Here is a 26,998-nt window from a genome sequence, read left to right as displayed (position 1 = left end):
TGCATGTGTAGTGTCGAGGGTATTGCCCTCATGTTGTGAATCTATGGTCTTCCGAATAAAGCATTATATCTTACATCCCCTTTGATCACGTAGAATTTCGTTTCCTAAATGGTTCCGGTGGTGTTCATTGGCAGGGTTATCTCCTCTTTACTAGTTTCACATACCATGTTAAATTCATTTAAAACCCGAACTACATGCACTATTTGGTCTTGTAGACCCAGCTGCTCTACGACCCTCGATCTGATGATATTGGTGGAGCTACCTGGATCAATTAACACATGCTTACCTTGAAATTTATTTATGAGTACAAATATTACTATTGCATCGTTATGTGCAAATATTACTATTGCATCGTTATGTGGTTGCATGATGCCTTTAGTGTCCTCATCGTTGAAAGAGATGGTCCCCTCCAGCATGTAATCTCGGGTTCGCTTTTCCCTTGTAATAGATACCTTAGTGCGCTTCATTATTAGCCTCTAAGGGACGTCGGCTCCACCAATGATCATGTTGATGGCGTGCTGAGGTTCCTCTTGATCGGTCTGTTTGTTGGAGTCCCTATTCCTGAAGTGATTTTTGGCTCGATCACTCAGAAATTCCTGGAGGTGCCCGTTATTGAATAATTGGGCCACTTCTTCTCTTAGTTGTTGGCAGTCTTTGGGCAGGATCAGACTACAATGGCCAAGGCCACTTGGTATCTTTGATGCGTTCGATGGCAAATACGATACCGACAGCGTCGACGCTGAAGTTGTATTCTAATAACCTCGGTGCCTCCCTGGCCCCGAGTGGTTCGTCGAAACCGTTTTTGCTCATGACTCCACGACTATTATGACCTCGATTGCTTCTTTTTTCATTCCTCGTAGGGTTACATCCGGATCCACTCCCCTTTGATCTCCTCTATACTATTGTTACTGATGTATGTTTGGTCTCAGTTCATGATCGACAACTCTTTTAGACTTGTCATTAGTTCTGATGGGATATACGGACCCAGAGGGGGGCCTGATCTGATTGTCCTCGACTATGATTTTCAATTGGTACCTGTTATAGACGTCAACCCAAGTTACCACCGGGTACTCTATCAAGTTCTATTTCAGCTGCTGTGAAGCCAAGGAGCTTTGGGGTTGAGTCCTTGAGTGCATACCTGAACGACTCAATCGTCCGCAATCGAAGGTAGGTCCATTCGTTCCATTTGAAACCTCGATACGAATTCCCTGAGCATTTCATTGTCTCTCTGTTCACTTTAAAGAGGTCCAATTTTCTGGTCTCGACCTTGATGGCCCCGACATGAGCTTTTATGAAGGCATCTGCAAGCATAGCAAACAAACCAATGGAATTAGGGGGTAGGTTGTGATACCATATCATTGCTCCTTTAGACATGGTTTCTCTGAACTATTTTAGTAGAACCGACTCGATTTCGTCATCCTCTAAGTCATCTCCCTTTATGGCATACGTATAGTAGGCTACATGTTTATTTGGATTCGTGGTCCCGTTATACTTTAGAATTTCGAGCATACGGAACTTCTTCATGATTGGTTTCAGTACTGTGCTCAGAGGAATTGTTTTTGTTTAATTTCTTGGAATCCAAGCCTTTCAGTATCGGGGATGCTCCTGGAATTTGATCAACCGTGGAGTTATAGGTCTCCATTTTTTTATCGTTGGCTGCGATCTTCTTTTTCCCTAATTTCACTCGCTTTGTTAGTTCCTCAAGAATTTTTATTATTTCGGGGATGGTCCTGGGTTCTACTTCACTCGACCTTTCTGTGGTTGGTTTATTTCTTCGGGTGTTTTCCCGAGATGGTTCGAGATCAACTCTACTGGGGGCGCGACTTTGATTTTGCACCTGGGCTATCGCCGCTTGTTGAGCCTGTAACAGTTCGAAGATCACCCATAAATTAATCCCATCGCCTTTGCCGTCGTGCATACTCTAGGCTATCGATCGGGCTCCTCCGCGAATGCTGTTTTTGGGGTCGATAGGCAAGTTTGTGTCGATGGCCACATGTGAATTGGCATCAATAGGGTCCGCGACCGGAACTCCGTTGGGGTCAACAGGGGGCACTTCATTGCTGGGCACTACATTGTTGTTCTCGCCATGGTGTCCAGACTCGGCATCAATGTTTAAGTGAGCAGATTGAGAGTTTGAAATTTTTAATTTGACCTGAAATCAAAATCTCAAAGAACAAGCGTAAAATAGGGTGTATTATGGAAATTTATATCAAATTACCACTATTATCTCTAGCCCCACGGTGGGCGCAAACCGTTTACCCTAAAAAATAGATAACAATTAAATTTATACGCGGTTTTAAGAATATGTGGATTAATTCAATATAACGATTGATGATGTTAGATTAAGCAAATGCAAGACGTAATAAATGGTCAAACCAATGATAAGAGTGATATTAGGCTCGGTTAATGGATCAATAAGGAACCTGCCTTCGATTCCGAGCTTGTACTTATGAAGAACTTTTGAACAAAAATAATATCTTTGAATAACAGAGAGAATAGAAACAAATTGCCTTGGTATACGTGTTACAATGTGTTTGATGAATAATAAGCCTCCCCTTTATATAGTAGGGGAGTTTTACCCTAAGCACAATCCTAAGAAAGGTAAAAATCTTCCATTTCGCTAATCACTTATTTTTTACCGATACAGGTTGAGATTCATGCTGTGATATCCGGTTGGGCACGGACATCACGACCCTTTATTAGTCGTGTGCAGTTGTCTGATAATGTTCTCCGAGGTCTTGAGGCTCGAACCAGAACCGGGGGATGTGATCCCAATGCCCCCGATGTTAGTGTTTTCTTCGAGCTTCGATACGAGAGGCTCCTCGCCCTGACTCCGATTTCTTACGGTCACGTCCCTGCTCCATTTGCCTCACCATGAAATTGGGATGCTCAGTGGGTTTGGTTTTATCTGTATACAAGGTAGTTTTTCCTTAGGCTTTTTTCTGTCCAAAGCTACAATGATCAATTCTATACGCATTGCGATTAAATTCTTAACTTGTTACATTGTGGGGTCTGACATCTAAACTATTATCATCCAACCTGTGGCTCTATTTCCAAAAGTAAATGAAATTGTTCTTAAACCTTCTACCTTGTTAGTTATTGAAATCTATGTTCTCATACCTTATTTGACATTGTTATTTATGTGCCTCTTACCTTGTCCGTTACATTATCCATACGCTTCTGCCTTATTTGTTACTGTTATCTATGTACATTCTACTTTGTTGTTACTGTTATTGGTATTCCGTCTACCTGGTTGGTACTATTATACATATGCTTGGTGAGGATGAGATAAATGGATGAAGGGTGTTTTCGTGTCGTTTAATTTGACATACATGCATACGCTTTGTGTCAACGAGATAAATGCACGAAGGGTGTTGTTGTGCCATTTGATTTGATATCTTGAACACATTCCTCTTATTGTGAATTTGTGGGTTAACTATGTTGTTAGTAGTTATTGCCATAACCTCTCAACTTGAACTGTTAAGAAAAGGGTTGGTTGTGATATTGAGGAACCTGATCATTATTCCTTTTAGTTAATCATTTCACTATCTCTTGTTATTTATTCTTGCTATCTATATTGTTATTGTCGATTGTTCTCTCTACTTCGATTTAACTGCACGGGTTATATTAATGAGTATCTTTTGACTTAAAAACCTTGTCACTACTTCACCGAGGTTAGTCAAAATACTTATCGAGTACATGGGTTTGATTGTATTCATACTATACTTCTACATCTTGAATGCAGATATTCGGCGATGAACGACTAAGGAGTACGTGGCCCTTAAGATGTACCGACTCTCTAGATACAAGCTACTATTTATTCGTGGTAGTTTAGAATTTATATTTTTGTTTATGTAGATTTCAAACAGATGATGTATCTTTCCTCAATCCGTTGTTATACTATTGTTCTTAGTAGCCCGTGACTTGTACTACTAGTTCTTGGGATGGTTGATTTGAACTCTTTTAGCCATTTTGTTCATCATCTCTATTGGTTTCTATTTATAGAAGTGAAGTATACTGTTGGGCTTACCTAGCGGGTTGAGTTAGGTGACATTACGTTTGAGTGTGATTTTGCGTCATGACATAAAAGCTCTTTCGAAAATAAAAAAAATCTTAAATTAATCATAATGTAACGTTCTTCTTTTGCAATAGAGATTTATTTTTGTTTAATCTGTTCGAAACGATTCCCATACTATTTATCGTTGCTCGAGAAAATAAAATAATGTCACGATCCAAAATTCCACCTTAAGGATCGTGATGGTACATAATCCCTAGGACTAGGTAAGCCTAACACATACCGAGAATTAATAGAATTAACCAACTTAACTGCAAAATATTAACTGATAATTGAAATAACATAGATGAATCGAACATCAGCCATACAACCCCAAAATTGGTAATACAGAGTCATAAGCTCTATTAAGTACACAAAATCTCTAAATACAATACTATTATGGAATGAAAATAAATAGTAGTAATTAAAGATAACAGAAGGTGACTCTGAGGGTTGCAAACGTAATGGTAGGTATACCTTGAAGTTCCGCAAGAAATCACAAGCAGCTAACTAACGCCCGGCATGCTCCGAGATACCTGGATCTGCACAAAAATGTACAGAAGCGTAGTATGACTACACCATAACGGTACTCAGTAAATTCAAGACTAACCTCAATGGAGTATTGACGAGGTTCAAGTCAAGACACATACTAGATAAATAACTTGTGTAGAATATTAATATAAATCTAACAACCGAAAAAACAAAGTAATAAATGGAAATGAAGGGTAATTATGTGACATGCAACAAAATAATCAAAACACAGATAATACACAAGTGAAAGAAATTAAGAAAACAATGACAACTCTAATCATCAAAATGTTCTGCCACAGGAATCACAACAAGGATCACCCCGAGGTACCGCACCTCAACTATTACAAATCACGAGTTCCAAATTACGAATCATATACACATGGCATCTCATGCCCACATTATCGATCGCAACCGCACGGATAACTCACGTGCCAATAACATCAATATCTCATATTCGCACGGACAACTCACATGCCACTAGTAATATATTTTATATCCGTACGGACAACTCACGTGCTACCAGTCCAATCCACACACAGACAAATATACAAGAATACATGCACATGATAAATGAACATCAAGATTCATACTCCTGGACTGGTATAAATGACATGTTACAATGTATGCATGTGCAAGTGTACGATCACAACTACGAATTTATGCATAAGAATAACTCAACAATGGAAGAGATAACATGTGATAATAACTGCAATTAAAGGCATAAAAGTAAATTCAATAATGAAAGGTATTCCATGTGCTAACAACTTCAATTGAATGCATATAAGAATAAACTCGACAATGAAAGATATAACATGTAATAATAACTTCAATTAAATGCATATAATAATAAACTCGACAATGAAAGATATAACAAGTAATAACAACTTCAATTAAATGCATATAAGTAACCTAAGAGTCTAAACCGGTCAATCTTCACATGTAAACCCGTGTACACAATCGTCACATTATGTACACGTCTTCCACATAATCCAAATAGTGCAATTAAACCAAATCCTATGGGGTAATTTTTTCCACACAAAGTTAGGCAAGATACTTGCCTCAACTAGGCTAAATTAACACTAAAAATGGCGTTTCCTTTAAAATTCGCCTCCATACGGCTCAAATCTAACCAAATACAATTTAATATCATCAAATAATGCAAGAGAAACCAGTTTTGGTTAATAAAGTTAAGATCTTTACACAATTTTTCAATAATCAACAAAAGTCAACCTCGGGCCCGCCTAATCAAAACATGAGTTCAAGGGCGGATCTTGACTACCCATAACCCAACAAATTCATATATGTATTTTATTTTTTAATCCGAGTCCAATTCGACTCTCAAATCTCAAATTTTTATTTTTCAAAACATAGTAAAAAAATCCCTTCAAATCTCTTTAGATGTTAAATCTTATATTATAATTTTTAAATTTTTATAAACAATCATGTATTATAATTGAAATTAGATTTAGATCATTTACCCAATGATTTGGTATGAAAATCTCTCCTCAAAATCAGCTCCTACCGAGCCTAGGATTCTAAAATGTGATAAATAAAGCTAAGTCCCAAAATTCAACACTTATTTTAAGTTGGAGGAGTCGCAAATATGACCCGGGGTTTGCTGTGAAGAATGTATCGCAAAAGAGATGCCTGTTGAACTCAGGGGATGTCGCAAATGCGACATAGACTTCGCATTTGCGAAGTCCTCCCCTTCCGCAAAAAGGATCAATTGATCGCAAATACGACTTTCCCTGCCCAGGAGTCCAAATCGCAAGTGCGATCCCAAGTTCGTAAAAGCAAACTCTGCAATCCCCCAGTTCACCTCGCAAATGCAGACAAGACCTCGCACTTGCAAGACGTGAAGCATCAACCCAAAAACCAGCAAAACTGGAACTCACACAAACTTTTCGAAACGCGTCTGGAACTCACCCGAGCCCTCGGGGCTCTACACCAAATATCCACACAAGTCCATAAATATCATGTGAACTAGCTCGCATGATCAAAACACCAAAATAACATTCGAAATTACGAATCGAACACCAAAATACATGAAAATTACAATGAAACTCCAGTACTTCTAAAAATACAACCACGCATCCGATTCCTATCAAATCAACTCGGAATAACACCAAACTTTGCAGAAAAGTTTCAAAGAATAAAACGGACCTATTTCAAGTTCTGAAATCAAAATTCAAACTTGATAGACATAAAGTCAAACCATGGTCAAACTTAAGAAATTTTTAAGCCTTCAAATTGCCAACTTTCGACAAAACAAGCTAAACCAACTTAGGGACCTCCGAATTCAATTTCAGGCATATTCCTAAATCCAAAATCACCATCCGCACCTAATAGAACCATCAAAACTCCGATCCGAGATCAAATACGTAGAAGTCAAACTTGGTCAACTTTTCCAATTTAAAGCTTCTAAAATGAGAATCATTCTTTCAAATCAATCTCGAATCGCTCGAAAACCGAAACCGACCATACATGCAAGTCATAATACATGATATGAAGCTACTCAAAATGTTAAACCACCAAACAGAATGTTAAAGCTCAAAATGACTGATCGAGTCGTTACAAATAATTTATATTTTGCTTGACAGGAAGACAATAAATGTTGTAGGCCAGTTAGCGGATCATGTTTGTGTTTTCCACAATTAACCTAAAACATTAGTTTTCTTTAAAAAAAATTAAAAGAACTCCTACACATTCTTGCGAAAACTAAAAAGGAAGTAAGATAATTTGTGAAATTGAAGTAATGAGGTTATGAGACTGAAGTAAATTTTGAGTCGAACATATTAATTGAGATGATTAAAGACTTCTATGGGCAAAGTTTGTTTCTTGGGTTAGTTAAATAAGATTAATAATCATCATTTTCAATAACTTATACTTTTAATTCAAACTTTATTTTATACTAACTCAAATACAAATTTTTGATATTTTACTTATGTGTTCTTTTTAAAAAAATTATCCTTATTGAGATGAGTTGCACAAGGCACACTAGTTAAATATATACGACAACATAAACTGTGTTTAATATATCATTTTTGAAAACACATTTTTAAATTTTTTGTTTGTTTTTGTTTTTGAACACATTCATATACAACACAATTACAAATAATCACTAAGTGACAGAGTTAACAAATCAAATAATGTAAGTAGTAAAAACAGCTAAAGACAATTATTTCATGCAATTTTCTCTTTAGAAATAAAATGGAACAATTTATGCAAAATACCCATTGAGCTTAAACTAATTACCCTTCTCTATCCACTTGAAAACTACTTACAATATATACCTATCCAATTAAAACTAACTACCCATCCTAACATAGATTGATTTGACTTGGTTCGGATTGAATTGGCTTGGCTTGACTTGATTTGGTGTGGCGTGACTTGACTTGGTTTGGCTTGACTTGATTTTAGTAGCTTACCTTGACTTTATTTGGTTGGAAGTGCTCGGCATTAAAAACAATGGGTAGGGACAAAACTTTAGGGAATCTTACAGAAATGTCTCAAACAAGTTTCAATTTATCAACCTCTAGCCATTAATCATAGACTTACCAAAATTAGTCAAACACATATAAAAATTAAAAATCCAAATAAATAAGGTTGTTTCTCTCCAAGAATTACACACAAAGATCTCCTTCCATATTTTTAAGCATGATCAACAACATTAGATGCAAAATAGAAAGGAAATTTCATGGATGAGGTAACAAAAAAGGTGATAAAATGCAAAAAAATATATGTATACAAGATTCCAAAAATCTAAGCTAAAAAAAGAACTTTTTCAATGGGTATGGTTGAAATACATCGAAAACATATAGATGAGTCAATATTCAAAATTTGAGGAAGTTTGGAGCTGATTTGGACTGATTTAGTATCAAAATTCGTAGTTAAAATTGAGTTCACAAAATTCTTCTATGACACATGTATCATGTATGTATCTCATACACAGGTATACATGGATATACATGTGATACACATTTGATACTATTATGATACATATGTGATACAAGTATCTTTTTTTCATGTTCATCTTCTACTTCGAATTTTCAATTCAAACCACCTCAAAACTCCACCAAAACATCCCAAAACTGATATTCAAGCTCCTTAAGATGTATCAAATTTATTCTATTAACACCCACTCAAAAGAAAGCAAACAATTAACCTCTTTTAATTACAAATAGCTAATTGGCTAATATTAATAATATTTTATGAATTGACCAATTTTCGTAATAAGCTATTTATAAATGGGCATAGCTAGTAGTTTCCCAAAACTTTATGGATAGGGACAGGTAAATAGTTTGTTGTGGAAGGGCATCTGCAAAAAATGAGAAATTTTAATAAAACACTATCTTTTAGTGGTAATTAGCTATTCATAGATACCATTTGTTATATTACGAATTGTAGATATATTTTCTGTTGTTATAAGATGTATTAGATGTATTTAAGCTACTGTATTCATGAATACAATAGCAAAATAGGCATGAATCAGGAAAGTCCAGCTAATCAGTTGTTGTATTCGAGTGTATTCGACTGTATTCATGGCGTGAAACATGGGATTACATTGTTTTTAAACGGAAAGTGTATCAATTAACATAATAGACTCCTAATATAACTCAACAAACTCAATTATAACACACAAAATTTGTATTTCCGGTTATAAAAAAGATTCTCAACCGAAAAATACCCCCAAAAATAGCAATCTTCAGAGAAATTATATAATACATCTGAATACATAAATTATATTAATTAAAAAACATATGAATACATTCATATGGCATCCTTAATTTAAGGATATATTTAATGCTATTTATGAAATTAAATAATAAATAAATAGTAATAAAATTACTTTATCTTGGATCTTGGGCGGATAGAGGGAATCGAACCTGCATCTTCTCCTTGGCAAAGAGAAATTTTACCATACGACCATATCCGCATTTTTTTGTTCTTGATACACAATATGTATCGACACATCTGAGATCGCCAAATGCTCGGGAGTTCCTCTATTCAATCCTTTTCCTTCTTCTTGTTGCTGGATATCTCGTTCGTACACATCTTCTCTTTGTTTCCCGGGCCTCTAGTGAGTTACAGACATAGTTCGAAAAGGTCAAATCTTTGATGATTCCATCATCTATGATTGAGACAGTGAATACAATGAAATACATAGAATACAGCGGGATACATTGAGATGCAATAAAAAAAGACAGTGAATACAATGAAATACATGGAATACAACGAGATACATTGAATTACAATGGAAAAAAAGACAATGAATACAATGAAATACATGAAAATATAGCGTGATACGTTGAAAATACATTAAAATATATTAATAGAAAATGAAGTTGCTCATCCCCAAACTCCGTCGTCTTTGTTCAAAAACAAATCCTAATTTCCGCCTTGTAGCCAATTAGGCCGTAGAATTCCCACTGGAAAATGCATAACCCTACATTCCTTGTTAGCGTCCAAAGTGTAGTAATAAGAAGTGCCATTATCCCATTCCAAATCGTAAAGACGCTTTCCCAATTGGTTTTGGATAATGTTGAAGTTCCTGCCATTGGGATAATCGTACCACAAATCAACAACATGAAGATCCCCTTTGGTGTTATTCATGAAGAGAATCAAGTGGAATTGTTTTGGCCATGGTGTAGGAATTGGGTCGCTGGATTTTGAAGCATTGATTAGAGTGAGTCAAAGAGAAGATGCCGTTAGAAGGAGGAGGAGAGCGAAAATTTTAATGGGATAGGGGAAGATAATGGCATGTATCAAAGTAGAGAGAGAAAGAAAATAGTGTAATTGAATAGCGTATTTAGTGGCTTAGGGGTATGAGGTAACCAAAATTAGATATTTTGCTATAAATATTAAAAGGTATCTATAAAATATAATTTTTTTAAATGATATTTTTTTAAAATAAATAAGGCGTTAACCTTTGCTATAGGAGCTCCGCAAAAAATCCCCAATAAAATGGGCTAGTGGCTTAAAATTCGAGGCCCAAAATGTAGGTGCAAAAGCCATTTGGTCCATTTGTCAGTTTCGGGCTTAAGAAAATGAAATTCGGGCTAAAATCCGGCGAAAAAACGAAAAAAAGATCCACGTTATTGCTTGACCGACCTCCTTCCACCGATCAACGACTCTTTCGACCTTCCGCCAGTGTAATAATTTTTTTTCTATATTTATTTCACGCATTATTATGTGAATATATGATACACAAATTCATATCTGAATTTTCATTTCGTTTTTGAATGTGTACGATATTCCTTTTCTATTTTTACTGTCCTTTTGAGCTAATTATTATGTTTTTTTGACAAAATCGAACTTGTCAAAACCCTAATTGAACCCCGAACTACTTTAATTTTTTTTAAATTATTTGTTTCAGAATTTTCGTATCCAAGGCTGTACAGATCACGTCGTTGTTTGAGATTTTAGTGTATTTATACAGTTTAAGCTGCCAGGTAAAGTATATTATATTTACTTTTGTTGCTTTTTTGTTAAATTTGTCGAATTATGTGTTTGTTTATATTTTTTGAATTTTTATCTTTTTGGCATTTTGTCCAGAATTTTGGCTGTCAAATCTGAGTATTTGATCACAGTAGAATTATTATTTGCTGAGCTGTTTTTGATTTATTTATTTTGATATTAATAGCATATTTTCAAAATGGAAAGTAGATTTAAGGTTGAATTTGATAAGATTCTTAAAATTGTCTGCCAATTGATGTTGAACTTGGGAAGTGCAACAAAAGAAAAACTGCAGCTATTAAAAGAATTATAGCAAATGTAGCAGAAGAAGTATCAGTGGAGCTTGTTCAACAACATTGCCCTGAATTCAAAATTTATTAGTACTATTTAATAATCGGATATGAGTCTCACCGCTTGTTTTGTCCACGTGCTGGCAGTATTCAGCTTTTTGTTGGCTGAGTACTTTAAAAAGTGAATAGTAGTTTCATGTATAGCAGTTCTTGGAATGCTCATGAAAATATTTCACGTTGACAACAAGTTTGTCGAGTTATTCATTTATTGAGTTTATAATTAGTGGTTTCGACATTTATGTGTATCCTTATGGCGTTTGTTATTGTCGGCAGATTTTGGTTTTCTTGCTGAGCTTATATATATACACGTGTAAACACACACAACAGACTTACTTTATTGCTCCGGACTTAGAGCCGCTAGTAGGTTACTCAACTTTTCGTTAGTCTTGGACTTGTGGGTTTCATGTTCTCATGATGGTATCCTTGCAGGAGTACTGCATTCAGAACACATTTATTAGGACATTGAGCTGGTTTTCATGCATTGTTGTTGAAGAGCAGTGCCATGCACAGCTGTGTTCACTGGGTGGGTTACACAAAGAGTGTCAGAAAATTGATGCAATGTCAGCATCTAGTAAATTTGATCTATCTTCCAGTAGTCCAGATAGGCCACTGTATGCCTCTGGGCAGCGTGGATCCTATGCACCTGCTTCACTGGATAGGTCGGGTAGCTTCCGTGAGAACATGGAGAATCCAATCTTATCTTCTCTTCCAAACATGACGAGAAGTACTTCAACAGTAACACGTACAGATGCCGTTAACTTTTTCCAGTGCTTACGTTTTGATCCAAAAGCTATGGTTACTGACCACAAACTTAATCGGAATATTGATTTCAAGCGGCTCACCAGTTTAGCTTTAGGTGTGCCAGTGGAGGATTCTCCATTGGTGTCTTCTAAAGGCAAACTGTTTCCTTCTCCCTCTGCGGAGGAGTCCAGACGGCTGAAGGCTGGTCTTCGTGAAAGCTGCACTAAAGCTAGGTAGTTGCTTGGATACTGTGTTCTTTTTGTATATGCTTTCCCTAGTCAACTAGTTTTTCTGGAGATATTGTACTCATATAAATCCATGAAATATCAGGGAACGTGTGAAGATATTCACCGAATCTTTATCTGTGCTCAACAAATGCTTTCCAAGCATCCCATCAAGGAAGAGATCTCGGTCTGATTCCCTAGCAAATGACCGACACGTTACATTATTCCCAAGTGATCGGTCAGTTTCAGGGACAAGCATTGGTAAAATGGGAACGCAGAGTCATTGTACTGCCAGTAGTTATGAGTTGGAGCAACAAAAGTCTGAAGAAAGAGTTAAAACTGCTGTTCCAAGCAAACGCACTCGAACTTCTATGGCGGATGTTAGGGTTTGTATCATTATTTTGTAATTTATTTATATCTTTTATACCTTGATTTAACTTCACTCTTCGGAGGTATTGTCTATATTGCTGGCCTTTTGATTGATTCCGCTTTGCAATCTTCTATGTATCTCCTGTTCCTGCAATAATATTGCTGAATAAGCTAGAGGAGTGTCTCATTTAGGAGAGAGTCTTCCTTTTCTTTGCTCTTTATTGCTAGGTAAGATCAGCTAAATGTGGGTTAACACAGTAACTACCTAATGAAGCTCGATAATTTTGGGCGTTGAAATTGGATCTACATTTCTTGCTAAAATTCTGGTTAATATTAATAAATGAACTAATGGAGTTGGATGCTTGTCTCAAAAAAAATAATTTTTTTTTGAACTTATTGTTACCGTTCTCAAAAAAATATTAATAAATGAACTAATGGAGTTGGATAATTGTCTCAAAAACAAAAAAATTTAAAAAGTTGGATATTATTAGCATTCAGATAGGGTCTTTCTTCCTATGCTAAAACTTCATTTGTTTGTTTGTGGAGTGAGATGCCAAGGTAGAGTTTATCAGGAGGTGTTTTTAATAGTTGCCTTTTTGTTCAAATTTATAAGCAACTGGACAGATACTTGCTTTTGAAGTATCCTCTAAAGATATCTTTTTCCTGTAATAGACACGGTATATTGCGCTTTCCTTCTACTTGATGCTAATGCATGCTTCCTCACCTCAGTTCATTTCTTTCATTCGACTGTATGCTTGGAACCAGCTTAGACATCCGCAACACTAAAAGATATTTTGTTTTGATTGTAGCCTGATGTAAGGGCAAACACTCCCACAAGGTCGGCTGGGAACATGGATAGAGATAGGGAGATACTGAGGCTTCCAAATGGTAGCACAATTCAGGGAGAAGATCGTACGTCATCCATTGCTGTAGAGGGTTGGGAGAAGTCGAGGATGAAAAAGAAGCGTTCTGGAATAAAACCAGATGCTACTGGCTCCATAATCACAAAACCTATTGATGGCCACAGGGAACCGAAGCAAGGAGTGCAGCCGCGGCTTCCTAGTGATAGCCGATCAAGATTTACTGATACCCATGGCTTCAGGTAACTGTCAATGTTTAATTTAAAATCCGAGTGACGCATGTGTTCAGGTTTTTTCTGTCATATCGTCTAAATGTTTTTCTGCAGGATCATATACACGTCCTTAAAGTAGTATTTGTTGTTTTTTCATAGACTACCTTTCTGAGATTAGTTGAGAAGTGCTTTCTTTCTCAGCAACAATGTCACTGTAACTAAATTGTACCAGCTGCGTAAGTCCACAAAAGTAGTGGTCCTCTGACACTTTCGGTAAAGTAAAAATTTGAAGTTTTTTTGTCATAGGTAAACTGAAGCTTCTTACCCTTCTTATTTTTTGTGTTTGGGGAAAAGGTAGGGGTTGTTTGATATAATATCTTATGGTTATTTCAGTTGCTTTATTTAGTCGTTTTTTGTTCCTCTTTTATAATTAGGCACTTAAGAAAGTCTTAAGGTGTGCTTGTGGGGCCATATGAAGTAGAGAGAAGTGAGGACGGCTATAGAAATAGGAGAGAATTTTTTAATACCCTAATGTTGTTACTTGTTAGTGAACTTCTATTTGTGTCCAGTAAGCTGGCATGAGGACTCTCATGGAAAGCCGGGTGTTACTCAATGCCTGTTACGGATTTACGCATCTGTTGTCATGACATCTTGAATTGTTACCTTGTGTTGAAATTGCAGTTTATCCTTTTTTTTGATCAAGTAAGAAATATATTCAGTAATAATCGCAAAAGCTCCCGTATACAAGAGGTATACCAAAAGATAGAGAACTTACATTTTTTTTTGGGTGTAAATTATCGACATTTCAGGCATAATTGCTGACATTTTAGGTAGTTATTTGAAATTTGTGCTCTAAAGAAATGGCACAGTACTTATTAACCCATACATGGAACAGCTAAATTTTATGGTAGATGCATAACCATATTTGATCCTCAGTACTTATTAACCCATATATGGAACTGCTAAATTTTATGGTAGTGGCATAACCATATTTGACCCTCAGAATTTCCTTTGACAAGCCATGACAAGTAACTTCCTATTTCTGGCATGATTGTGTTTCATCTTGCATCGTATTCTATATGGGATTGATGTGAATTTGAAGAAATTGAGCTTTAACCTTCAGTTAATCGTTTGTGCTAGAAATAAGATGGTGAATTTTGAATACTGGACATGCTATTTAGTTTCCATCATAGTATTAGCCCTCAAGGTCAAGAGAAATATACTTCTTTGAAAGTCAATTTGGTTATCTTACATTCTTAATGGGAGGTAGTCAATTAGGTCAAACAGGGTTTTGGTGAGTTTATAGAAGAAAGTATCTTCTTCCATGTGTCATTGGAGATGTAATCGGGAAAGTTATAACTAACTTTTTCAAAAAAGGAAGAATTATAATTTGATGAGAGCAAATACCATACTTCATGGATACACATTACTCAATTGCTGCGTATTTAAATCTTTTTTCCCATGAAGGTTCAACATCATTCTTGTGAAGGCATAAGTGGTAAAACTGTAATTTTTTGTTATATTCAGAAGCACTTCTTGTTATTTTGAACTGATCTTCTTTTGGTTCAATTAGACATGGGCTTGCTCCTGGTGCTGTCGGAAAAGCTGATGGTGCAACACAGCATGTTACCTTAGGTGTACGTTCTTCCCTGTCTAAGATTGACCAAGATAACCATCTTCATCTCCTAGATAGGAGAGATCGTCCTCTTGGCTCAGAGAAAGAAAGGGTGAATCTCAAAGCAGTCAGCAAGTATGAGAGACCCTTTTTCTGCACTTCCTTTTTCACTCATTTTGGTTGAATTTGTAGACTGGTCTTTGCAATTTCTTTTGCGAGCTTATGCTATAAAACTGTTACGAGAGATCTCTTTCTCTAGGTATTCTTTTCCTCCTATTTTTACATTCCTTACTCAGTTTTATCTGTTCTATTCATCCAGTACAATGAAAGCAGCTGCTCGTGAAGAATTCACATCCCCTAGCCCTGCATCGAGCACGAAATTGAATCCTGCTACTAGGGCTCCACGATCAGGTTCAGGCGTTGCACCGAAGTTGTCTCCTCCAGTTCACCGCGCAGCTGCTGCAAATGATTGGGAAATCTCTCAATGTACAAACAAACTTCCATCTGCTGTTGGGGCAGGTAATCGCAAGCGCAACCCTTCTACAAGGTCCTCATCACCACCTGTTGCTCAATGGGCCAGCCAAAGGCCCCAGAAGATATCTCGACCCGCAAGAAGGAACAATTTTCCCATTGTTCCGAATAATGACGAAATATCTACCCTGGATACCACAAGCGATGTTCTACGTAATGAGAGACGTTTGTCTAGCTCTTCCCCTCAACAAAAGTTAAAAAGTGATGTCTTCTCTCCAGCTGTATCTGAAACTGAGGAATTAGGAGCTGCTGAAGTCAAGTCTAAAGACAAGAGCAAGAGGTCTGACGAAGTGGATGAAAAATCTGGGAATGTGCAAAAGATGTCAACACTGCTCCTACCGCCAAGGAAAAATAAGGTGGTTAGTGGACAAGACTTTGGAGATGGTATTCGCAGACAAGGGCGGAGTGGCAGGGGGTTTACCTCCACTAGGTCCCTAATGCCATTGATGGCTGAAAAGCTTGGCAATGTTGGGACTGCAAAACAACTTAGAACCTCTAGACATGCTCTGGATAAGCCAGAAAGGTTGAACATTCTCTCCTTCCAATTGACAGTTGGTATGCTTTTTCTGCTACATTTTGGTGCAACAGAATTACTTTTGATTTTATGCAACTACTTGGTGCAGCAAAGGAGGCAGACCACCTACAAGAAAGCTCTCTGATCGTAAGGCTTATAAACGACAGAAGCATGCAACGATGGATGCTGCAGCGGATTTTCTAGGTATTGTAGCCGCAATGTAGGCTTGATTACTATAGGTGTTGAATTATTGATTTTTATTGTTACTTCTCCTTAGTTGGTTCAGATGATGGCCATGAAGAGCTATTGGCTGCTGCAAGTGCTGTTACTAACACTGGTATACTATCAGTCACCTGCTTTTTCTAGATTTCTTTGGAAAAATCTATCTTTTTGGCACTGACTTAACGCGTTGCTATTTACTTATTTATTGATTTGTTGATTAAACAAAATCTTATTAATGATCCTATTTCTATTGCAGCTCAAGCCCTTTCGAGCTCATTCTGGAAGCAGATGGAGCCAATTTTTCGTTTTATATCTGAAATGGACACAGCCTTTCTGAGGCAACAGGTGGAAGGTCTTCTTTTTTAGACTTATGTATCTACTTATAAGCATATGAGCAACTCGTCTTCTTTTTTAGACTTGTGTATTAAATATGGATATTTGAGCAACTCATTTAGGTGTTATAATTGTGATGATAATGGCAAGATTGATCTCCTGCCGTATCGATTGCTTATAACACATAGATATCAGCTTCCTTTTTTTGGGGGTGCTGCCACGAGAACTGGAAATTGTCGGTATGACTATTTCCATGCATACCATTCTGTGGAGGAAACAAAGAACTTTTGAAGTCTTTTATGTAATTCTTATCATGTATACATGTTAGTTGCTTTTAGATATATGCTTTTTTCTTCCCCCTCTCCGTATTACTTTTCATTATAGAGTCCAGTGGTGGCTGTCTTTGTTGCCATATCTTGTGACGATTATCCTTTTAGTACTATCTCTATTCATTTTTTTTTTGATAAGGTAAATTGTATTAATCAAAAGGGAGAGAACTCCCGTATACAGGAAGTATACCAAAGAGTAGAGAATTTACATCAAAACATGATTCTCTACAAAAGACGCCCAATCTTCTATACAAGTAGGGGCTATATGAGTGCATCAAAAAGCGATCAAAGATAAAAGACTATTCTTAAGATGTGAAAAAGGAGGCTCAATCCCCTCAAAAGCTCTCCTATTTCTCTCCCCCAAACTATCCACATGAGAGCTAACGGGGCGAATTTCCACGCCTTTTGCTTGCTTCTTCTATGGTAACCGGCCCATCTATATAACATCTCCTTTACCGTGCTTGGCATCACCCATTGAACACCAAAAAGATTCAGGTTGCCCTCCGCAAAACCGAGGACACAGGGCAATGCAACAAAAGATGATCAACTTCTTCCCCTCAGCTTTTACACATGTAGCACCAGCTAACAAGTGTAATTCCTCTCTTTCGAAGATTTTCAGCAGTCAAGATCACTCCCCTAGCCGCTAGCCATGCAAAAAAGCACACCTATCTCTATTCATATTAAAAAGCTAGAGTATAGTCTGTTTCGAAGGAGCTGAGAAGGGAAGGATTTGTGAACATCATCTTCCAATTGGTGTACTCTTTAATGCTCAAAATAAAATTGGAGGAGCAACAAAGTTCAGGTCTTCGAACATTCTTTAATCATCGGATATAAAAGTGTAAGAAGTTGACTAATAAAAGGGGGCTCAGGTGGAAGGTCAACTGTTGTTTCAGTTTTGCATCTTACTCATGGATTGTATATGGCGTGCATCTTCCCATCTCCAGCGGAAATGGGAAAAAAGTTGACCTTGTTACTATCCAAAAAAAAGAAAAAAAAGAAAAGAAAGGTGAAAATTCAGCGTTACCCTCCTTTTGTTTCTTTATAGCTCTGTTCTCGCTCTCCTAAAAAAAGAGTGAAGTTCCGCCCCTGTTTGAAGGCTAGCTCCTGCTTTGGAGCTTCATCCCCACATCGCACATATTGGAAACAGCAAACTGAAAAGGGGAACTCAGTGAATAGACAAAGGAAAAAATGGGATATGTTACCCAAAAATCATCCAATGTTTGCCTTTCTAAGGATTGATTTCCCTTGTAGTTTATATTCATATTTAAGTTGGAAAACTGGAAGGGAGAAAGGAAGAGGGGGGGGGGTAGTGTAGACCACTAGCCACTCACAACTGGTCCTGGTCCTTTTGCTGCACTTGTTTTCTTTAACTATTTGTAATTTTGAATGATGTTGACTCAGCCTTGGGAAAATCCATAGGCAAGTGTAAGTTAATTGATATGAGTGGTCGAGGGAAGCTCCCTTTCTTTCATTTCTAGGATGCGAAGCTATTATTTTGATGAGCATACTTATATTTTTGATAAGTAATGATTCAAGAACGTATTAGATATTTCCAACAATAATAGAGTGCAGAAGAGGAGTTACATCTGGGTTTAGTTGCATTACAAGTTGGGTTACAAACTTAGTAAGTCTAGCATGGCAATCTACATATCTACATCTGTCATGTTGCACCAAAAAGTGAGCAAAACAACAAATCTATTTTTGAGACTAATTACATTTTCCTTGTTGCCCTAAAGAATTCTAATCTTCCATTCCTCCAAACAGCGTTATTAAAAGTCATGCTTTGTTGCTTAAAGCATTGAAGCAATGCAAAATGAGGAGATATTGCTGCTTGGATGAAGCTGTGTGCTTCAAGTAATGATACGCGAAGTGATCTCAATGAGATGTGGTCGGTTCTTGAATCTCACTTTAACGAAGCATGCACTCACTTCTCGCTTTCCGCTTCAAGTCCCAGGACCTTGTTTCTTTTTCTTTTTGTGCTTTGCACTTTCAAAAACAACGCTCCAAATGACCCGCGAAATACCCGCTGGACTGGAATTTCATTCACTTGTTAATCTTCTGCTCAGACCCGTCCTGTAACAGCACTGGATCAGTTCCAACGTTGTGTAAGGCATAGACCATTTTAATTTCAATAGGGCAAACATCAAGATCCGGATCTGGTATGTGATTCTGTAAGGCAAGAAAAGGTGGTTTGACATCTTCAGATTGTTCCTCACATAAAGGGCATCTACTTCAAGATAGAAAACCCCTCTTCTGTAGATTTTGCTGTGTCACACGTGCCTCTGTTGTCACTAACCATGTGAAGCACACAACCTTGTAAGAAGCTGTATTCTTCCAGATTTCTCTAAAGCCAGTTGGGGGTGGGAGAGTTAGGCTTGCTAAGAATGAGTAGCATGTTCTGGAATGTTCCGTTGGCTTGTCCTTTCCATAGGAGACAGTGCGGTGTAGACTGGAGAAGGGCGGAGTTGCTCAGCAGCTGTAAGAGAGACATACCCTCTTAAGATACCAATCACTGCAGTTCCTCCTGAATGTGATGTCCCAGCCTTGTTAGATTTGAAGTCTGAAATCACCGAATAGGATTGGTAGAAACATTGTAGAGTTCTGGAAATTGTTCCTCGAGGGGAGAGGGACCAAGTGAAGAGTCTTGCTAGAAGCTGGATTTTCTCCCATCACCTTTTGAAAGCTTGATGAGCATTATATATGTATATTCTTTTAATGTGAAATCACGTCTCCATTTTCTCGTGTTAGAGTGACGAGCATGCATACAAGAGCATGCAGTTTATTTTGTGGAACATGTGAATTGGTTCCTCCATATTGTTGCAGTTTTACATTGGTTATTAGTGTGTACTTGCGATTGACATATCTAAAGTAACATAGCAGGTCTCATGAATTTTAGTTGATCAATAATAGTGTGTGATAATATGCAGACAGTTCAATACAGTAAAATAATACCGTAGTTGCGCGATATCGCTAATAGACTTCCCTCTACTTATGCCTTTCTGATATACACTAATCCGTACTGTTCTTCTGTTAACAGATAAATCATGAGACTAATCTGGCAGCAGCAGCCTCTGTGACTTTTGCTACTGATGCTTCCAGTTTAAGTAGTGGTTTTGGGTTGAATGAAGTCCGGGGACAGACAAATGAAACACAGAGTTCCGATCTTACCTCAGAACATGGAGTCTCTGGAAAAAGTAAACCCAAGGGTATTTCCTTGTACCAGAGGCTGTTGGCTGCTATAGTACCTGAAGAGCTTTATTGCAATGGAAAGGAAGACCTTAACTCCAATGTTTATCGATCTGGATTTGAAATTGAGATGGATTCAGAATCTCATACTTCCTGTGGGCAGATGTTATATAGCAGTGAAACATCCCGATACTGGGCTTCTAATGGATACAGCATAAATGCCAATGGGTGTTCCGTTGATAATTTGGACTACATTAAGGCCGATAATGTTACATCCGCGTTCGAAAGGGGGAATTTTTCAAGCTATGATCAGTCACAAAATGGTCTACTTTCAGAACAAGTAACAATGCCTGGCTTTGTTTGTTCCGAGTATCAGTATAATGAGATGTCCATTGATGAGCGGCTTCTCATGGAGATTCGCTGTATCGGAATATATCCGGACCTGGAGGTAGGTTGTTGGAATTTCAGCATGTTGCATAGTGTTGTACTTTGAGCTATATCTTCTCAGAGTTTACTAATCCTTGTTTTGCTGATTGCTTATTCTCCATGTAGTCTGATTTTGCTGAGACTGGAAATGAAGAGATCAGTGCAGAAATTAGTAAATTACATGAGAAACACCATGAAATGGTAAGTTTTATCCTTTTTCTGAAGTCATACATCTTAGAAGAATCTCCCTTCCTCTGCCCGACCTTGTTTACCCGACATTTCCTGTTACTCCCTTTAATTCGAGTCAACTGGTGATTGTCTGAGAATGAGTCAGCTTTTCAAGTCCACACATTCTTCCATCCTTAATGAGAAGGGAATGGATGCTTCCTCTTATGAGGTCGGATGTTATAAGCGTGAAGTTCAATTAGATTTTTTATTCTTGGTTGAGCCGAGAGTCACCCAGAAACAGTCTCTCTACCCTTTCGGGGTAGGGGTAAGGTCTGCATACACTCTACTCTTCCCAGACTCCACTAATGAGATTTTACTGGGTATGTTGTTGTTGTATCCCTGGTTGTCCATATCTGTATTTTTCACGACACATTTGTGACTATCAACATTCTGAAGTCTATCTCTACGCTGGTGCTATAACCTACTTGTTGGAATAAGATATAATGATATAGGCATGTTTGTTTTCACTTAAGACGTCTGAATCTGAATACACATCTGAATATCAAGATGTGTATTAAGATTAAGACATCTGAATCTGAATGCACATCTGAATATATTAAGATGTGTATTAAAATCTGAATACTAAATAATTAAGACTGTTTGATTTTAACATCTGAATGTATAAAATTTATCTTTATTTGAAAATTAATTAACATAAAATTCAAATAAAATACTAACTAATCTAATATTCTATCAATAAATATATAGTTTTTTTAAAATATGATAGCTGTTGGTGGTGATGACTAATGGGTGAATGCCGACTAGAGGCGGTGGTAGTTTTGGTTGATGATGGTGGTTCATGCAAGTAGCTAGTAGTGATTGGTAGTGGTGGCGATTATGATTAAGGATGATGGTAATGAGTGGTGATAGTTAATAATGGCGGGTGGTGGTAGTAGTTGTGACCGGGGAAGGTGGTGGGTGGGTGGTGGTAGGTTACAATGATGGGCAGTGCCGACTGTGGTTGTTGATAGTGATGGGGTGGTGAGTTGTGGTAGTTGAGGTGGATGAGTGTTGATTGTGAGTGAGAATGATGGTGGTCGGAGTGGTGGGGATAGTAGGTGGTGATGGTCGATAATGGTGGCGGCTATGATTGAGAATGATGGTGGCGTGGTGGCGGTGGCGGTGGTTGAGTATGTTGGTGGTGGCGGCATGGTGGTAGTTGATAATGGTAGGCGGTGGCGGCAGTTAATAATGAATATGTGATAGCATCTCAATGAAATTAAGTCTCTGTTATAGATCTTAATCATACAGACCTATTCAGACCCATTAAGTGGTTGTGAATTAAAAAAAACAAACACACTTAATGATTAAGATCTGAATAATTAAGATTCAGACTTTAAAAACAAACGCACTTAATGTCTGAGACACATTCAGATCTCCAATAAGTGCAAACAAATGAGGCCTTAGTGAATATTGTTTTTTCCTCCTTTTACAACCATTTATTTGCTCTTAACATGTCTGACCTCATTCAAATCTATTATCGATGTTCAATTCAGGTGAAGATTACTTTTTATCACTATGCTGTCCACTACCATCCACCACCAATTTCTGCTGCCCAACACCATTGCCAGCCACCATCATCACCTGCCGCCACTGCATAACTACCACTGTCAACCACCTCTACAGTGAACCACCACCGTCAAGCAGCCACCGTCTCCGCCACCAACCACCTCCACCTACCTTCATTCCCAGCCACCATCACCACCACCTACCTCGACTGCTAGACACCATCACCACCACCTACCTTCATTCCCAGCCATCACAACCTACACTTCTACTGCCAGCCACCACCATAACCACTTCAACCGCCAGCCACCACCACAACCAACCACCTTCGCCGCCATCCACCACCACCAACCACCTTCGCCGCCATCCACCACCACCTCCACCACTAACCAACACCAGCAACCAACTCCAGCAACCAACTCCACCAACAACCAGCTGCACCACCAACCACCCCCTCCACTGACATTGCTGCGGCGACCACCTCACCACCAACCTCAACCGCGCCACCACCATCGCGAACACCACCTTCGCCGTCATCCACCATCACCTCCACGGCTCCACCACTAACCAACACCACCAACAACCAGCCACACCACCAACCAACCCCTCCACTGACTGCTGGGGCCGACCACCATCGCGAACACCACCAACCTCAACCGCGCTACCACCACCAACTACCTCTACCCCAGTTACCACCGCACAACCATCACCTCTAGCCACGAACGCACAACCACCACCTCTAGCCACGAACGCACAACCACCACTAGTTGCCACTGGCACTCGCTGGTAGAGTGTGCTCCATTAAACAAACAGTTTTTGCAACACCTTGTAAATTAAAATTCTCCAATATCTTATGGATGTAATATTTAATTATTACTTTATTTAGATTTTAGATTTACTAGTCTTTAGAAAAGATATTTGCCCATTCAAATACTGATCTAGAGACAACATCCTAATAATAAGACGTGTTCAGAATCAAACATAATCTTAATAAAGACAAATAGGGGCTTATAGCCTGTTTGACCTTTCTTCTTTTTGGCCAAAAGTGTTTTTTTTTTTTGCCAAAAGCACTTTTGGCCAAAAATTGAGGTGTTTGGCCAAGCTTTTGGAAGGAAAAAAAGTGCTTTTGAGGAGAAGCAGAAGCAGTTTTGGAGAAGCAGAAAAAAGTAGCTTCTCTCCAAAAACACTTTTTTGAGAAGCACTTTTGAGAAAAATACACTTAGAAGCAGTTTTTTAAAGCTTGGCCATACACTAATTGCTGCTCAGAAGTGCTTTTCAAACTAATTAGCCAAACATAAACTGCTTATCACCAAAAGTACTTTTGAGAAAAGCACTTTTGAAAAAAAGCACTTCTCAAAATAAGCTGATTTTTGCAGCTTGGCCAAACGGGCTATTAGTCTCCTTTATTGTTCTGAAACTTCCAAGCAATTGGTTTCTGTATTGGGAGCCTTACTCATGGATTGCCTATTCTGTAGGTTTCTAAGAAGAAGAGGATGCTTGGGAAACTGCTGGATTCAGCTACACAGATGAGAGAGTTACAAGAGAAGTACATAAATTTATGCTTCTTTCAGATGCCTAACCTTTGTCTTTGCGTAGTACTATTCATTTTGGTAACAACTAAAATTATTTATCATACAGGGAGTTTGAACAGCGTGCTCTTGATAAACTGGTTGCAATGGCATACGAAAAATATATGGTAATTTGAAGCTTTTAAGCACTTTCTGTTCTTAAATTTAGATTTACATCCCTGGAAAAAAGGGATCAATTGTAGTTAACTGCTTCTCTACTCGAGGGACCGGATTTCTCAGAGATAATGCGTTATGTTTATGGCGAGAACTTCTGTTTCGTATTACTGAATGATGAATCAAGACTTCTTCATGTGAATATGGTCAAATTGATATGACCAAGATACATTTTCTATTTGGTGGATTTTTTTTTCTTTTTCTTGTTTTCCGGGTAAAGGAGCTTGAAGCTAAGTAATGGTTGGTTCAGTAATTTATTTATACAACTTGTATCAGTTGCAAATTTTTACTTTGCTCTAGAAGTAAATTTTGTTCCTTATTGTTCATGCAGGACTTCTATTAAACTTGCCTCTTTACTTTTTAAATTCTGTTTAAACAAAAACTGATGCCATGTTGTTCATCTGTTTTGATCCCCAAACCCAAAACAGGAAGTTTAAGTTATAGTTTTAATTCTTGTATGTTACTTCCTGTGCTCCACATGTATTATTATTGTGACACAAGTTGACATTCTGCTGATGTACTTGGTCTGTGTCTTTGTGTAAGAAGAACCCACCACAGTTTTCATTGCCTTTCTGTGTATACTTTGTATTTCCTTCTTTCTTGTTCTTCAAATAGTTATGTATACATCAACTAACTTTGCCGCTAGTAGTATCATAGAAATATCTATTATTGTTTATATTGCTGTAATGCACTTCAGAACTGTGTGAAACATGAAATTGTCTTCTTAAATCTTGTAATTTGAATCTTGAAGTTGTTGTGAATTGATTTTGCCTCGACAGAGTTGTTGGGGTCCAAATGCTCATGGGATGAAGAGTGCTAGCGGGAAAATGGCCAAGCAAGCTGCCTTAGCTTTTGTCAAGCGGACTTTGGATCGATGCCAAGAATTTGAGCAGACAAGAAAGAGCTGCTTCAGTGAGCCTTTGTATAAGGATATGTTTCTTTCTGGGATATCCCGCCTTAGTGACGGACAAACAGATTCGAACACTGATGGCGAAGCTGGAAAATCTTATATCAGCACATCTGGCTGTTCAGGAGAAGCTAGAGTTTCAGGTATTCTTTTTTTTCCTCTTCTATCTACGTGAATGTGGGGAACAAGTGTAGAATTATGAAGCATGGCATGTTAATTGAGTATAACACTCGCTTAAATTTTTATTATATCTCTTCTGCAGCTTTGGGCGCACAGCAGAGCCCATCGCTAAACCAGGATATATCTTTTGAAGCCAATTTACCTTCTGAAGCCAGTAGGGTCAAGCGGAGGGAGTTGGAAGATGTTCTTGGTACTACAATTGGTGCTTCTTCAGGCATAGGTAGTTCACTTTTAAGCAGTGCAAAAGGGAAGAGAAGTGAGAGAGACCGAGAAGGAAAAGGAAATGGCCGAGAGGCATTATCCCGCAATGGAACTACCAAAATTGGTCGACCTGCCTCTTCCAATGTTAAAGGAGAAAGAAAGCCTAAGACAAAACCTAAGCAGAAAACTACTCAGTTATCCACCTCTGTCAATGGCTTTTTTGGCAAGATATCGGAGCAACCTAAATTGCTAGGATCTTCAATAGCAAGATCAAGTGGTATAAGTGCCACTGGAAATGATAAGACTGGCTGTAACTTGGATGAACTAGAGGATCCCATTGACTTATCCGGCCTGCAACTCCCAGAAATGGATGTTTTAGGTGTCCCTGACGATCTTGGTGGTCAGGGACAGGACATAGGCTCATGGTTGAACATCGATGATGATGGATTACAAGATGACGACTTCATGGGCCTTGAGATTCCCATGGATGATCTGTCAGACTTGAATATGATGGTTTGAAGCTTCTTTCGCTGTATATTCCTGTTCATTACCATTCACTGGAGAAACCTTGTTGTCCAGATACGACCACCAGTTACATGTGGGTTGTGTGACTGTGCAGTCCTTAAGTAGGGCTGCATATTCTTTGGGATACCTGTGTACCGCTACATTTTTGAGTGAACCCTTAGAGGAAGGAAGGGTTTTGTACCTATAAGTTGATGACTTTGACTGTAAAAATCTTTTTGTACAATGGTCAAGCCAGTACCGTAGTCATAGTATGTAGAAACACTGTATTTGGTTTAGCAATACAGGTCAGGGAACAGCGTCTTTTGTACATAGATTTTGATTTTTAAATAAGATCACTTTTTACAAGTCATCCCATCCTCTACTCCAGTTATAATAATGCGTAAATTAATGTTTGCGTGCTCTGTTTTTTGTGTTTTTTGGTAAAACGTTCAAATTTCTATCATTATATGTAACTGATAGCATGGTGACTATATTGGTCTTTGTGTGATGCAGGAATGAGTTATAGTTCAGGTTTGTTATGTGCTGGTATGGTTAGCCCTTACAGGGGAGGGATGAACTATTTTTGGGGAATGCTATATGGTGACCTTTTTCCTGCATTTCATTAGTCTAAAGTGCTGAGCTTATTATCATTTTGTAGAATGTACATCCCAATTCTATGCGTGTCTGTTGCGTATGACTGTAGCATATTATTCTTCTCAGATATTGCCAACGTTGACAAGGTGGGTTGCTGTGATGGTAAGCACCCTCCACTTCCAA

At 37.9% G+C, this 26,998-nt stretch overlaps 1 protein-coding gene across 9 annotated transcripts; it reads left to right on the top strand.

Moving 5' to 3' along the window:
* The first annotated feature begins 10,593 nt into the window (after positions 1-10,593).
* On the top strand, positions 10,594-26,591 carry LOC107807078 (uncharacterized). 9 transcript variants are annotated; one of them, XM_016631381.2, is made up of 17 exons: positions 10,603-10,737; positions 10,962-11,037; positions 11,665-11,751; positions 11,821-12,365; positions 12,463-12,742; positions 13,535-13,827; positions 15,371-15,547; positions 15,732-16,466; positions 16,567-16,661; positions 16,735-16,794; positions 16,936-17,024; positions 20,379-20,975; positions 21,080-21,154; positions 24,163-24,233; positions 24,326-24,383; positions 25,209-25,479; positions 25,599-26,591. In XM_016631381.2, the coding sequence occupies exons 4-17, from the start codon at positions 11,950-11,952 to the stop codon at positions 26,234-26,236; spliced, it is 3,855 nt and encodes a 1,284-aa protein (XP_016486867.2). In that variant the 5' UTR covers positions 10,603-10,737; positions 10,962-11,037; positions 11,665-11,751; positions 11,821-11,949; the 3' UTR covers positions 26,237-26,591. The 9 variants fall into 9 exon arrangements, with proteins under 9 accessions (XP_016486861.2, XP_016486853.2, XP_075081520.1 ...); XM_016631395.2 differs by lacking the exon at positions 10,603-10,737 and adding an exon at positions 10,787-10,831; XM_075225420.1 differs by lacking the exon at positions 11,665-11,751 and having other exon boundaries at positions 16,744-16,794.
* Positions 26,592-26,998: the final 407 nt, after the last annotated feature.

Source organism: Nicotiana tabacum, chromosome 11, assembly GCF_000715075.1.
Source record: "Nicotiana tabacum cultivar K326 chromosome 11, ASM71507v2, whole genome shotgun sequence".
NCBI classification, from domain to species: domain Eukaryota; kingdom Viridiplantae; phylum Streptophyta; class Magnoliopsida; order Solanales; family Solanaceae; genus Nicotiana; species Nicotiana tabacum.
This window is presented reverse-complemented; position numbering and strand designations above follow the sequence as displayed.

Bases quoted from the DNA above. Each gene is read 5' to 3' on its own strand.
- LOC107807078 (XM_016631367.2), top strand. From the start codon at position 10,633: ATGAAATTCGGGCTAAAATCCGGCGAAAAAACGAAAAAAAGATCCACG. The intron at 16,795-16,935 runs GTATACTATCAG...TTTCTATTGCAG, and splicing joins AAGTGCTGTTACTAACACTG to CTCAAGCCCTTTCGAGCTCA. The intron at 17,025-20,378 runs GTGGAAGGTCTT...TTCTGTTAACAG, and splicing joins CAGCCTTTCTGAGGCAACAG to ATAAATCATGAGACTAATCT.